Source organism: Sminthopsis crassicaudata, chromosome 4, assembly GCF_048593235.1.
Source record: "Sminthopsis crassicaudata isolate SCR6 chromosome 4, ASM4859323v1, whole genome shotgun sequence".
Taxonomy (NCBI): Eukaryota; Metazoa; Chordata; class Mammalia; order Dasyuromorphia; family Dasyuridae; genus Sminthopsis; species Sminthopsis crassicaudata.
In genome coordinates this window covers 107,684,678-107,700,266 of record NC_133620.1, presented here as the reverse complement: position 1 = coordinate 107,700,266, position 15,589 = coordinate 107,684,678, and the positions used below count along the sequence as shown (strand labels likewise).

Sequence of the window (15,589 nt, the reverse complement as noted above, 5' to 3'; positions counted from 1 at the left end):
TTGGTCACTCACCTTCCATATGTAGGCAGACTCATCACTTGAGCCACTGATCAGAAATTGATCATCTGGGCTAATGCTGGATTTGACATAAAAGGTTGAATTTTGGTGCCCACTGAGGACGGCCACTGCCAAAGGAAGAAGAAAACAAAGTGCTACCTCCTGTTATTCTCAGGGTTCAATTAAAGATACATAACATTTTCTACAGCATGTCCCTCTCCTTGTCTCCAAGTAGCTATTAGGACAGTAGACAGTCCTAAGTTTGGTATCATTGAGACCTGAGTTCAAATTCCACTTCAGATAGTTGTCTTTGTGACCTTGGGCTAATCACAACCACTGTTTGCCTCAGTCTCTTCCAAGTGTAAAAGGGGAATAATAATAGCACCTATCTCATAGGATTGTTGAGGAACAAATGAGATATCTGTGAAAAATAGTCAACTTTAATACCAAAAGGAAAAAGGCAGTATGTACCAAATAAGAAGGAATGTGAATATAGTGATATTACCAAACAATTCTGTGCAAATAAGTTCAAGCTGATCTTGCTGTTTATTATTGTTTAACTGTGTCCAATTTTTTGCGACCTCCAAATAAGGGTTTTTTTGGCAAAGATACTAGGAGTGGTTTGCCCTTTCCCAAGGAAGAAACTTAGACAAACAGGGTGAAGTGATTTCCCCAGGTCACACAGCGGAAGACTGGATTTGAACTCAGTGAGAGGAGTCTTCCTGCTCCAAGATGGGTACTCTATTTGCTATGTTACCTATTTGTTCTGAGGCTGATCAAAGAGACAGGCATTATAATGATCTGAGTTTGGGTACCTTTATGAGTAGGATATAGAAAAGAAAACTACATTCTATGTAAAATAAACAAGGAAGCAGTTCTTTTTTACTGACAAGATCAGATATCTTCATGGACAACACTGCTTTTTAGTAAAAAAAAAGATCATTTGAATTCTTGTTATGGTTAATTTCATCTGAGATGCATTTTTGGTCTGAGCAACTCCTTTACATAGCTCATACGCCAGAAATGTCTGTGGTAATTTGGGTGTAGCAGCAGGAAAGTACAAAATAGTATACTCAAATTCATAACAATAAAACAAAGTTGGGCCTAGTCTTCAGATAATAAACTTTCCAAGTTGTTCATATTATTTAATCTTAGCACAATGTACTTGAGGGGTTCTACTTTAGGAAGCTACATCACAAGTTACTGGTATCAAAAAACTATTAAAGGAGAATTTAACAGAGTAAGTGGGGAAAATTCTGCACTAAGTTCTTGTACTAGAGACAGTGAAGTTCAAAACTACTTGAAAAAACTAAGATACCTTTTTAGGCAGAATAAAGCTTAGTCTTATGCCTTCATTTTTCTAGGTGAAAATTAAGCAGGATAAAAATGCAGGGAGATTTTACACACACACACCCATCCCAGAAAAGCTGATTCTTCTGCTGTGAATATAGACTTAAAACTGGAATTGTTATATTCTTCCTCACCTTCCATCCTAAAAAGGTAACTTGTCAAACTAGTGGACTTTCCAGAAAAAAACAAAGTGTTTACTGCCCTCTGCTGGTTCATAGTAAAATTGTTGTGGTCACATGTTTCACTCTGGTGGGCTAAATTTAATTTTTCTTTGCTTATCTGTGCTCTTAAACTGCTTTCAGGGCTATCAGTATCAACAAGCTAGTATTAAGCAGAACTATGGATAAAGTGACAATGCCCAATATATACTGAACTTAGGACATGCCCTGAAGGATTCATAGACATTTCAAAGAAAAGGAAAAAAAATTCCAACTGATAAGATACATATCAGAATATCTTTCTATCTCAAATGTCAAAACCTGACTGTCCCCTAAAGATATCATTTATTTTGCTTTGAAACCATTTTCATTGGAGGCTGAACTTTTTCACATTTCCCCCCTCTACCAAATCCCATGACTTCATTATTATCATGAATTCCTTTAACTTCCATCTCAATTTCTCTATTTCTACTCTTTTTTTAGTGGACACTTTCCCTTCTAGCTCACCTGAACCCTAAAATGTAAAATGGTTCCAGAGTTCTATAAGCCCCTTTTCTCTACATGCACTCTCTAAGCAAGCTCATCCATTTTCATAATTTCAACTATCATCATATATGTCATAAATTTGCATCTTTTAAATTTTTTTCTCCAAGCCTCAGGACTCTATCTTCAACTGTTTGCTGAATTCTGTCATCTGGATGATCTATCAGTACTTGAAACTCAACCTAGCCATATTAGAATTTGTCTTTCTCCAAACAAAATAAAGCAAAAAACCTACCCAAACCCTGCCCCATCTTCCGGATTCCTCTATTTCTATTACTAATGCTAACATGCTTTTATTGTTCAAAGCTACAATCATTTTGGACCCCTTCTCCCTCTATATCTAATCAATCACTAAGTTGTAGAGTTATAGAAGCTTGGAGATATAATCCAATCCACATCCCTTTCATTCTTCCTCCTTTTAATATCTTTGACAAGCAATTATCTGGTTCCCACTTGAAGACCTCTTTGTGATAGAAGAACTATTATAATCTGGTCAGAAAGCTCAATTCATTTTTGGAAAGCCCTATCTTTGATGAAATTTTTCCTTATATCAAATCTCTATCTGCTCTGTAGTTTTCACCAGTTACTCTTAATAATGTTCTCTGTGGACAATCCTATACTTATTTCTTAAATAACTGAAAATCATGACTTAAAATTCTACTTCAGGTTCTCATTACTTTTTTGGGAACAGAACATTAAGGAATCTTCTTCATATTTAGTCTTCCCTCCTCAATCCATTTTTTACACTGTAGCCAGGAAAATGTTCTCAAAGTATGCTTACTATTGAATAAACTCCAAAGTCCCTAGTATATGTCATTCAAAGTTTTTCACGATGTTGACTTTGGCTCCCCTTACTCCTTTTTCACATTAGCCAAACTAGACTTACTAAGTGTTCCTCACACTATTATTTCTTGTTTCTATTTCATTTCTTCTACCTCACTTGTTCTATACCCCTCCTTCCATCTCATCCTGTTTAAATACAATTTATCTCCTTGAGGGGGTAGTTTCAAATGCTATCTTCTCTTCACAGCTTTCTCTGACCCTTTCAGTTAGGAGTATGTATACATTAGAAATATGTACACATGTGACCATACCATAAGGTAACAAATGATATCTTCCTAATAGACTAGAAGATCCTTAAGATCAAAAGCCATTATACAAAAAAAAAAAAAAAAAGCCTCAAAAAACAAAGATCAAAATCCATATATTATTCATCTCTATATGCTCCATGGTAGCAGAACAGTACACTATACTTATTATGCCCAAGAAATTTTTGAATAAATAATCTAATGTTTCAGCATCATTTAGGCTTCCTAAGGAATTTCATTTTCTCATTTAAGTAGATCATAAATACTCAAATTATTTCAAGAGACTAGAAAAGAATAAATGAAATATTGGAGCAAACCTAAAGCTAGTATGCAAAATAAATGGTGGAAGATGCTAAATGAGCTTTTCTAGGCTATTTTATCACCATATAGATCATAACATAATACCAATAAGTCATAAACATTTTTGGTAAAAAAAAAAAAACAAATAAACAAACAAACCGAACATAATTTGAAGTGGGACAGGAGGGGGGGGGGAAGAGAGAGAGAGAAATTCTGAAAAGTCTCTTTCAATCCTATTTGTATTTGAACATCAGACTTAATCCAGGCCATCTAAAGTTCTAGTCTTGATTCTGCTGCTGATGATAAAATCCTAACAACAGCCAATAAAAATTTCTGTCTCTGGAATCTTTTCTTAAAAACTCAGCTACAACTGTTAAAAGTTCTTTACTATTTTAAGGTTTCTTATTTATCACTCTATCTTAATTTTATTTTTAGTGAAGATTATATAGCTCTAGAGACTGGGTGAAAGAATTCAGTTATTTCTCTGCAGAGTAGTGTTCTAGAGTCAGTTCCACGTTAGTAGAGATAATCTTGCTGTATTGGAATATTCCTTGAAAGGTATGCAATTAAATTATATCTTAAAAGTATATTTGGACATCTTTTGAAGCAAAAAATGGGCAAGCCCTGACTCAAATTAATTTAGTCTGTAAATATGAATTTTCATGGATTTTTGTTTTCTTTTTTACATAAAATCAAGCCTATAATAATTATGATCTATTATGAAGCATAAATTGATGTTAGTAGTCCAGTCTCTGTTGGGATTACTAGGTGAGAACTCGGGTTGTCTGGATGTTGTCCCAACAAGTCTCTAAAGTCACTTTCATTTGGGGGAAAAAATAAAACCCCTTAATTTCAACAGAGAAACCACTACATGCTTTTCTTTATAGTATGGATAACAGGAACAACATTGCCCAGACCTCAGTCATGGGACTAAGGTGGGTATCACTTGAGGTAACTACCAGTGCATGGAAATTAAGTTACTAACACAGGTTATATAGAATTCTGATGGGTAATAGTTGTCTATTATTAACTTTCTGCTTCGGATTTTGAGATACTGTTTTTCGTATTCCTATAAAGTATATTATTAAGGTTAAATTAGCAGTTGACTGACCAAAAATACTCGATTGTTTTCAATTTTCAATTTCCTGACAGTCATTTCAATAATACTATTGCCTTACCTGGAGCAGTCTTTAATCCTGTCATATTGAACATATAGATGTTATCATCTGTGCAGTTTGCAAACAGAGTAGAGCCAGTAGAGTCCAAAATTAAACTTGAGTACCCTGAAGAAAGAAGACTTCTATCAGCAGGCCACTGGTAAAAATGGGCACTCTGACGCTAGTTTAGTGATAAAAATGGATCGCAGCTATGAATAGATCACACCAAAATAATGATCCCATTTCTGTTTCTTCCAGGACAGAGAATATTTTCTTTAACATGAAGAGAAAGATAATCAAATCCCATAAATTTCTGGGTATTAATTAGTTTTTTATTCTCAAAAAAAAAAAACAAAAAAACTAACAATCCCATATTGCAAAAACCAAAAATTCCCAGAGGCAACTCTTCCATTTATATAACTATCAAGGTGGTTGAAGTGATATTTTCATTTTTTATATTCTGAGACAAACTTGAACACCACTCCTCCCCTCACTCTCCCCTCCCCCCATCCCTTGAGGTCATGCTGCTCAAGCATAAGCTTAACTTACCTAGTTTTCGTGTGCTGCTACCTGGGTATGGGAAGAATTTGCAAGCCATAGGCTCCTGTCGAAAGTTAGTATAATTCTTGCGCAAATCCCATACTTTGACCACTCTGAAAACCAAGATAGAGAAGCAGGAGATTTTTGAGAGCAATTTCTTCCCCTCTCCAATTTGCTTTTATACAAGTAAGGGATGACTTTTGGCAGAACTCCTCTGGCACCTCCACCAGGTATACTGAAGGATTGTTATTGAGAAATGTTGACTGAGAGTTTATATAGATAAGTCACTGCAAAGCTTTGTTTGACAAAAAGGAAACAGATGTGATCTGACCCAACGATAGCAATTACCTTGCAATTTACTTGAAGGGAAAGGAAAAGGAAGAAGGTTGCTCTTGATAATACTTATCTCATTGTTTTCAGAAAGCATATTGTTTCTAAGCCTATAATAGCCATCATATATCCTTCACTACTAATAAATGGAATGAAAGGAAAGACTATTTCTTTATATATGAGATCTTAATTTAAATAACTGAGATTATATCTCTTGAAATGTTTAGATAACATAAGAAATGAAATAATTGTCTTAATTTTCCACTTCAAATGAAGCATAGTAGAAACCCTTGGTTCCCTAAGGCCTTGTCTCCAGAGGATAAGGTCTAAAAGTTCCTAACAAAATGGGAAAAACTCTTTTAAGTAACAGTGGTAGATTGTAGATGCTGCCCAACCATGTAAAGAGGTTCACCATCAGGCTCCTGGATGAATCACCAGGATGGTTTACTAAGTCATTAAAATGACCAGCTTCTGCATAGAGGATTGAGTATGTACATCAACAAAATCAGAGCCTTGAACTATGTACATACCTACAAAAATACTAACGCCTTATTGTTAGGATGGAAAAGCAGCCAGCTCATGTTAGGGTTTCAATCAAAAATGTAAAAAAAAAAAAAAAAAAAAATCTGAAATAATCAGTTTTCTTCTTTCAGGTCACACAGAAATTCAATTCTTAAACCCAGAGAGAGAGAGACAGGTGTCTAACCCTCAAACACTAGGAACTCTGTCAGTTAAAATAAGGATAGATTACTAAAGCACAGAATTAAAAGTACCAGTCTTAAGGGTCATAAAATTTGGCTAAATTTTAGTTTTAATTTTAATACTTATGACTATGCAACCAAGGCCTATGAGGTCATTTCCTCATATGTAAAATGAAGATAAAAACATTTCCTATCAGAGGAGACATAGTGACAACTAAGTTGTTTCCCTATCACACTCCAAAGACATTTGTTCAAAGATAGTACAAAACATACTCTTACCCATCTACAGCTCCTGCTGACACTAATGTATGCTCATCCTGAAATAGGACCACTGTTACACTCTGTTGGAAATCCTAACAGGACAAGGAAAAAGAAAAGAAATCAGCTCCTTCTGATTCTGATTGCTGAAAGCATTAATAACTTCATTACCTAGATCTTTACCTTATCTAGTTTCCTAACTCCTTTGTTTTCTTCTTTTCTTGATAGACAGAATTTGGCAGAAATAACTTCTAATCTATACCCTATCTATGGTATTGTGCCTTGAAACCTCATGTCCTAGCAATTGCTCTTATTTATAATATATTATTTACATCAAATGTTTATATGAATTATTTATGTCTGACCCTGTGGTAGAGCATTTCAAGCTTTTATTAGTCTGATCAGCCACAGTGGGACACAATGCAATTTACTCCAACACAGTAATGTAATTTTGATCCTCTTCAAGGATGAAAGAGGATCAACAATAAAGATTAAAATGACATTTTTTTAAAAGAAAGAAATCTGGGGGCAGCTAGGTCGTGGAGTGAATTGAGCACCAGCCCTGAAGTCAGGAGGACCTGAGTTCAAATCTGGTCTTATATACTTAACACGTCCTAGCTGTGTGAACCTGGGCAAGTCACTTAACCCCAATTGCCTCAGCAAAAAAAGAAAAGAAATCTGTAAGATGCCGTGTGTGTGTGTGTGTGTGTGTGTGTGTGTGTGTGTGTGTGTGTGTATGCATATATTTTAAATTAATAGTATTTTATTTTTCCAAATACATGCAAAGATAGTCTTCAACATTCACTTTTGCAAAATCATGTTATAATTTTTTCTCCCTTTCACCTCACTTCCCATCACAGTAAATAATTCAATATAGGTTAAACATATGCAATTCTTTAAAACATATTCATATCCATCACCTCATATACAATTTTGAGATGTAAGTTGCTAGAAACTAGGAACCATTAATACCTTAATAAACAATACACTATCAGTTCAAGACCCTAATTCAGACCCTTACCATCTCTTAAAATGGATGATCTGCTTCTGTTGGTTTCCTGATCTCCAGTATCACCCCTCTCCAATCCATTCTCAAATTGCCATCAAAAATAACCTTCCTAAGGCACTAGTCCAACTGTGAAACCCCCTTTTCCAAAACCTTTGCTAGTTCATAAATGCTTCTGAAATACAAACTACTCATCCTGGCATTAAAGTCTACTACAAAGTTGCTCAAGTCTACCTCTATTCTCTTATTTCATATTGCTTCCTTTGATGCATTATGCATTCCATTCTCCATTCCACCTCTTGTCTCTGTACATTCATGCAAACAGTGCTTCATGCCTAGGACACACTACATCTTTACCTCTCCCTTTCAGAGTCCTTCTCTCCATTCAAATTCTCAACTATGAAGGCTACTATGTAACCCCCACAAAGTCTTCTAGACTGCCCACTTATTAGTTATATCTTTGGCCTTAAAAATACCTTGTTTTTACTTATATGTATATATGTTATCTTCCCAGAAGAATATATGCTCCTTGGGACAATCTATTTTTGATATTCACAATATCTAGTGCAGTGCCTTCCATACAGCAGATGCTTAATATAAGTCTTCTTGAATCTATGGCATTGACAGCTGAATAAAGTCCTAATTAATTCCAGACCAGCACTGTAAGTCTAGATAACTATCTCTTAAATAAGATCTAAAAAGATTTAGAAATCTTTAGAACCTACCACAGAAGGAGCTAGTCCTCTTGAAATTTGCTTTTTCTTGTTCTTCAATGGGGTTTGTTTGTCAAAAGTGTTGTGAGCTCCACTGATCTGATTCACTTGTCTATAAAATCCATCTGAAAGATATTGGTAAATTTCACTTAAATTTGTGATGTTGATCTCATGCTGAATCTTAATAATAAAAAGAATGAAAACATAATAGAAAGGAAGGGCTTCCCTTAAAATTCATAAATTTGTGATTAGAGAAGTAAAATTAATGTTAGCTGTACTACATTTAGTGAAGAGCTTTTAGTGTACTAAGTAAAAAAAAGTAAATAGAACATAAAAGAATCAATAGATGTCATTCATAGGTATAAAAAACCAGAAATTTACTTATTAATAAAGCTCTCTAATTAATAGGATTACAAATTAATTTGATCTTGCATTTAATTTAATCCAAATCTTTAAAAGCAAGTTATTTAAATTAAAATTAAGGGAACTTTCACTCATTTTATCCTATTTTATAATGCTACCATTTGCATATTAATTTCCTTTTAAAAATTAATTTATTCTGATGATAACCATTATTTTTATATCTTTCATGCTTCTTACCTAACAAACCCTCCTTTGTAAAAAAGATAAGCAATTAAAGAAAATCAACAGACAGTGACTGTATCTCATAATATATGTAATGTTTTAAACCTGTAGTTCCTTTAAAACTTAGTTCTGAAGGAAATCTAGAAATCTCAACAGGTGATGCTCCCAATGATTAATAGAGATCTCTTAATCGTTGTGTGAACACACATTCCTCCTAGTGGTCATTGGGAAAAGATCATTCTATATTTCATTTTAGATATTGTAATAAGATTTTTTAAAAAAAAGAGTCCCTTTGGCAAAGTTAAAACAGAACTGCTACCTTTCTTACTGCATCTAGTGTCCCAGACCATAATATTGCCATCTCTTCCACCTGTACAGAAGACAGCTGAAAAAAAAAGTTCAAGAAATTATATACACACCCACACCTTCCCATACATTCACTCTCTGTGTCTGTGTCTGTCTGTCTCTCTCTATCTGAAAATGTAAGCCACTATAGAGTCAGTTCTTTTATTACCTAAGAAATCATAGGTTTGTAAAGAACTTATCTGGAAAGGACTTAAAAAATCACTTAATCATACTCTCTTTTGGAAAGAAAATCACCAGTCATTTTCTTCAACCTTTGTATTAGACTGGCCAATGCTTTGGCCTGGGTTCCACAGAACTCAGATTCAAGTGTTCTTTCTAGTAAGCATGCATAAATTCAGACTTGTTTCCCTCAAAATGGCACTCAGAAAATGCAAGAAAATAATCTTAGAATGAAAGCCACTGACTACAAGTGTCGAGCAAGTAGTTCTTTCCATCCCACAAACAATCATCAACAAAATACCTAAAGGAAACAATGCTGTAGACATGCTTTTCTTCTTTTGCCAAGTCTTCATAGGGTTTTGTGAATCAAGGGGTTTTTTAATCAATTTTTTTGTTTACAAAGAAACTCAAAGTCAACTGTTATATGTGTAAGAGAATATGCCTTATTCTATAAAATAGCTATGGCTTCTGAAAAAGAGAAACATGTAGACAGACAGACAGCTAGGAGGGCTGGAATTTGAGCTTGCCCCAGGAAAAGGAAGTAAAGGAACAAATCCAGGCCTTGTTCTTCACTCTAAACCAATAGTCTGCAGCTCTCCACCCCACCCAGTCTGAGCAGCTTCAGTGCTTGCCCATTCCTCATGTTGAATTCATGTGAGTTTACATAAAGAACTGTCTCTTTTTGAGGTTAAATCAGTATATAGTATAAAAAACAATTGAGATACAGAGGTTAAGCTGCTTTCAGCAACACAAATCATCAAATAGCAGAGGTAAGATACTTTGACTACAAATCAAATTGTTCATCATAGTACAAATCAAAAAATGGATACAAACACTTACCTTTCTCAAATTTAGAGAAGGAAACCGACTTAAGACTACATTGATGACCTTTGCAAACTCCAATCAGCTCACCCGCCTTCACATCCCAAATCTTGGCTGTCTGATCTCCTGATGCTGTGACCTTCCAGAAATATGGAATCATACAATTTTATTCAGTGGCTTATCAATGCTTATTTAGTACTAAGAAGAAAAGTCACTTACAAGTCTGTGCTCTCCAGGGACCCAGGCCAGATCAAAGATAGCATTCCAATGAGCCATCCACTCTGCACAAAGAAAAGAAAAGAATGGTCACTAATAATAATGTAATTATTCTAGAAGTTCTAGAGACAAGGTGAGAACATAGTATGATTTGGCTGTCACTACTTCATTGCTACTTCTACACCTATTTAGTGTCTTGTGGTATTAATGAGCAACACCTTGATTCTGAGTCCTTGTCCTAGACAAACTTCTTCCTAAACAATTCTTTTTGAGAATAAATGACTTTAAAAAGTAGCACATGATCAGTAGTCAGAGTAATAACCACTAGTAATCCATATAAATGGTAAATGTACAAATACATATTAAATAGATCCATTTCTGAGTAGTTAGGATGCACATTATACTGTTTAGAAATTAAATTGTGATTTGCAAAAATTTGACATTAAAATTCGAATTTCTTGTTCTGGCCTTATATCTCTACTACTTTTACAACATTCAAATATAGTCTGGCCAATTTCCCCCCCTGCCCCTGAGGCTGGGGTTAAGTGACTTGCCCAGGGTCACACAGCTAGGAAGTGTTAAGTGTCTGAGACCAGATTTGAACTTGGGTCCTCCTGAATTCAGGGCTGGTGCTCTATCCACTATGCCACCTAGCTGCCCCCTAGTCTAGCCTAAGTTATCAAATCTTATGAAATCTCTTCAAAATCTCTCAAATTCATTTTTTCTCCACCCAAATTACATAGTCACCATATTAATTTATCCTGAAATCTAATCTGAACTAATAAAATAATCTTTTTCTCCTATCATTTCTTCTTTCTGTGTCCTAGCCTCTATCAATCTCTACCTAATGAAATTCAACACATCTTTTGAATCCAATTCAAAAAAATCCTATCTTTCATAAGTCTTCCTTTTCTTCCTTTAAACTTTCATAATATTTTTCTTAGCACCATTTATTATATTGTACTTTGAAATATAGTTATTTCTATGCTCGTCTTATTCACTTCATTTATCCCACCTTCCCAACTAGATTGTGAGTTTCCTGAGAATAGTCCTCATGTGCTTTATAGTCCCCATAGTCAGGACATAGGATCACAAATTTCTATAGTTAAGTCTATGGAATAAGAAGATTTACCTTGGAAGAACTTCTTTCTGCAATTGCGAGATTCTGTGTTATATAGTCTCACAAAGCCTTCTTCATTAGCCACTGCAAGGATATGCTCCAAGTTGGGAGCTAAAGAAGAAAAAAGACCAATATGAACACCAGTACCAAATGTATAGGCTGAAGATGTTCAGATATAACAATTCTATCAGAAGCAAATAAAAACTACAGAGAAAATTTATTTGAGACTGAGAAAGATGATACAAGTCAAATGTCAGGAGTTAAGATAGGGATTAATGTGAAGACAAAATTTCCTTAGATTTCCATAAGATTACCTTGCGGTTATTCAAATTTCCAATAAAATCTGTACTCATACTTAACAATGAAGTCATACTTATCAATGGTGATTACAAATAATAGTATAACCTCTTCCAACCCTTAGGACTATAAAATTAAGTTTTTTGTTTTTTTTTTTCTTAAGGCCTTACCAGTGGAAAAGGTACATCCAAAAGGAGGAACTGGAACTCCCATCTCTCCATAAGAAATGTGATCATCATTATAATTGCACTGGTAGCCAGTTAAGAGTGACTGGAGAGGATACTGTGAAAATGACCCTAAAATAAAAAAAGTAAATTCCTTATAGAGATTATAGATTTAGGGCTGAAAGGGTCCTCAGAGGCCATTTAATAAATCCCCTAATTTTAGAGATGAAACTTAGGTCCATAACTGTTATGTTTGAGCTGGGGTGCTATGAATCCAGATTTAGCAGTTATTTCACTGCCTATTTGTTTCAGAAATATATTTTTTTTTGTTATTTAAGAGTTTTAATAATTTGCTTTCCATTTTGATAGATGGTAAATAAATGGAATGACAACATTTAGGAGAAAAATATATAAATGATATTAAGATTGTGACACCCTGAACCTGAAATAGATATCTGGAGGAAATTGCAATCATATTTTCCATTACATTAATAAGATTCAAAATATTAGTTTAGGATATGTGATTTTAATAAATGGCTTTGTGTGTAGAAGTAAGGTAATAGAATCAATGCACAATTAAAAATCCTTTTTAAGTGTTCTGATAATTATATTTTATAAGGACTAAAATAAAGATATATATTACAAATAAGCCCAATAACCTTTCACCATATAAAAAGTTCTACGCAAACATTATGCTAAATGTTCTATATGTTTTAAAATGTTTGTTCTATTTCTGAACCAAGTGTTTGGGGACCACAGCTGAATTACTAGGCAATTTATTTAATGTTAATTGTGACTATTAAATATATAAGTACTACATTATCTCTTTTATCTCCCTGTGGCATTCTATTTATGCAGAAACAACATATTTCAACACTTTTTATACATAGAGAGGTTAAGACACTTCACATAAAAGGCTATTCGAATTAGCTTGCACCTTTTACAAACAGAGATAACTATCTTTATACATTTCACACTACAAGTCACTTTTGTGAGCAAATACTTTTCATAAACTTATATTGTACATACTTCACAAAAAAGTCATTTGCTTTGAGTAACTACTATTCTTCTATCTTTCTTTGTCTTCTGCCACTATCCCTTCTATCTCAGAAAAAGAAATGCCCTTTCTTATTCCTTTTCCTCCTTCATTGATAGACTTGGTCTCCTAGACGATTTCCCACATGTCTAACAGTGCCACCACTTCCCAGCAAATGCTCTCGAGACTGTACTGTGCACGATTTTTTTTTTTTTTTGAGGCAATTGGGGTTAAGTTTCTTGCCCATAGTTACACAACTAGGAAGTGTTCTGAGACCAGATTTGAACTCAGGTCCTCCTTACTTCAGGGTTCTATCTACTACACCACCTAATTGCCCATTATTTTTTTTTTAATATATTTAAAACTTTAAAAAATTGTCATGGCCCCACAGAACATAAGGGAGGACTCAAATATATATAACAATAAACTATTTCAAGAAAGCAAATTTATTATTACTATAGAAGACATATTTATAACTGTCCATCTTTTCTTTGCTTCCTTGTAGGCTTTCTTTGGTGGTCTGCTGTGTCCTTTTTTACTTTATTTTCCCCCTTTCTTTCCAACTCCTCAATAGGCTACAGTTAAACACAGATTTATTTATATATGTGCTCTCACCCACACGTAACTTTATTCCTTACCAAGGTGAACTCTATCTACACCAACAAGCAATTCTGTTCCATCCTGTCTCCCAACAGATTGCTCCCTTTGTCATCCTCTATTACTTATCTTCAATCTTTACTTACCCTACTGGCTCCCTCCTTATTACCTACAAACATGTCCATCTTTCCATTCCCATTATTGTCCTTTAAATCTCTCACACCCTTGTGGTTAAACTTGAAAAAAACCTTCCATAGTATGTGCCCACTTTCTCTTAATCCCTTACAGTCTGACTTCCTGACTTTACCATTTCACTTAAACTACTCTCTCCAAAGTTACAAAGGCCAAATCCAATGGCCTTTTCTCAATCCTCATTCTCCTTGACCTGTCTGCAATCTTTGACGCTTAATCACCCTTTCCTGGGCACACTTTTTTTTTAAACTGAATTTTCATTGAGGTCATGCTCTCTACCTAGGTATCCAGTAGGGCCCTTTTCTTTTCCCTTTATCCAGTTTCACTTGCTGATCCTATCAACTTCCATGGATTAAATTTGTAAGGGTTAAAAAGCCTCTAGAAGCAAGGAATGCAGTTCAAGGCACGTGGGAGGGACCTGAGGGATGAGAGGTTCTGAGGTACAGGAGAGTCCTCCGTGGAGGTGGGGCACAGACCCATGAGGCGGTGTCTGATTCCAGGTACCATGCTTCCCTCCTTAGTGCTCTCAAAGCCTAGCACACCTCCCTCCTTTTTCTCGGGCCAATCACATTATGCCAGGTTCCTAGAGGACTTCCCCCTTTCCCCAGATCATCAGTGGGGTATAAATATGTGCTATCTCAGAATAAAGCTCTCTTTTGCTTCACCCCTACCTAATGGTGGTCTGAATCTATGGGATCAGGGTTGGTGCCCGAAGATGGGTAAGTGTGGCCTAGCTGTGCTGTCCACGGACGGGCATTAAGAGTAGCTCAAAGGTTAGAGTAGTCCATAGGGGTGTAACAAAATTACTATCTCTGCTGATCATGTCAGATTTTATATCCTTATACATATCCTTCTGAAAAAATCTGTGCATATAAAAAAATGCAGCCATGTAATTAAAGGAGCTCCCTATTTGGAAGGAAAGATATGGTCATCATTCAGATTATATCCTCTTCTGTGGCACTCATTTCTTTTGAATTCTTCCCTTGCCCAGTTCTGTAGATACTTGTGGTCATGTTCATTTGGTACCTGGCAAACTGCTTGTAAAATCTTTCTGTATAGAAGGACTTTTTGCCTTCTCATGAACTGTTTGAGGGTTAGCACTACAAGGAGGTAAGCGAGGAGAGGACATGGTGGCATGCTGAGAGCTGGACTTGCAGGGCTTCGACCGGCTCTCTTCTGAGACTCGGAGATCATCTTTGTACCTCCCTTTAAATATTGTTTCTGTTGGTTTTGTTTGGGCCAAACTTTTTTAATTTAATGTAATCAAAGTTGTCCATTTTGCCTTTCATAATGTTCTCTAGTTCTTCTTTGGTAATAAATTCCTCCCTTCTCCAAAGATCTGATAGGTAAATTATCCCTTGTTTTCCTAATTTATTTATGGTATCCTCCTCTATGCCCAAATCATGAATCTCTTTTGACCTTATTTTGATATGAGGTGTAATGTAATATTCTCTCTAAAATGTAATTTTGAGGTCTCTGGAAAAGCCTTCATTTCAGTTCAGTAATCACCACAAGTGCAGCCAGGGATTAAAATCCAAATCCTTTATTGTCTCTTTCCAAGTCTTGTCTCCTTTCCTGCCATCTGGTTGGCTTTCTTAGAGTCCAGATCCTTTATTATCTCCTTCCTGGGGCTGGGTAGCTTTCTGGAGAGCCTTTCAGTCTGGCCTTGGTTCCGAGAACTTGAGCTCCAGCCTGCCTTCTCTGGCTTCTGAATCTCCCTGAATGAATCCTGGCTGAGGCTCCTAGAGTTTCTAGTGCTATTATCTTTCTGGCCCTGAGAGCTTCTTGCTTATATGTCCCACACTGAGTATACAACAATCATATCACTAGGAAAACATTATTTGTTGTAGGATTAAATCAATGCTAAACTAGATTTAACCATTGTCTCCTCAAT

General features: G+C 35.3%; 1 protein-coding gene across 4 annotated transcripts in view; it reads right to left on the bottom strand.

Annotated features, from left to right (window-relative positions):
- Positions 1 to 15,589, bottom strand: part of DTL (denticleless E3 ubiquitin protein ligase homolog) — a 40,894-nt gene that overhangs the window by 19,641 nt on the left and 5,664 nt on the right. For all 4 annotated transcript variants that reach the window (XM_074309101.1, XM_074309103.1, XM_074309102.1 and 1 more), the window contains exons 2-11: positions 11,877 to 12,002; positions 11,422 to 11,520; positions 10,293 to 10,354; positions 10,092 to 10,212; positions 9,046 to 9,111; positions 8,154 to 8,266; positions 6,444 to 6,517; positions 5,143 to 5,246; positions 4,615 to 4,719; positions 13 to 125 (exon numbers count right to left, since the gene is read on the bottom strand). In XM_074309101.1, coding sequence (XP_074165202.1) covers positions 13 to 125; positions 4,615 to 4,719; positions 5,143 to 5,246; positions 6,444 to 6,517; positions 8,154 to 8,266; positions 9,046 to 9,111; positions 10,092 to 10,212; positions 10,293 to 10,354; positions 11,422 to 11,520; positions 11,877 to 12,002 — 983 coding nt within the window. The remainder of the gene's footprint in view (positions 1 to 12; positions 126 to 4,614; positions 4,720 to 5,142; positions 5,247 to 6,443; positions 6,518 to 8,153; positions 8,267 to 9,045; positions 9,112 to 10,091; positions 10,213 to 10,292; positions 10,355 to 11,421; positions 11,521 to 11,876; positions 12,003 to 15,589) is intronic.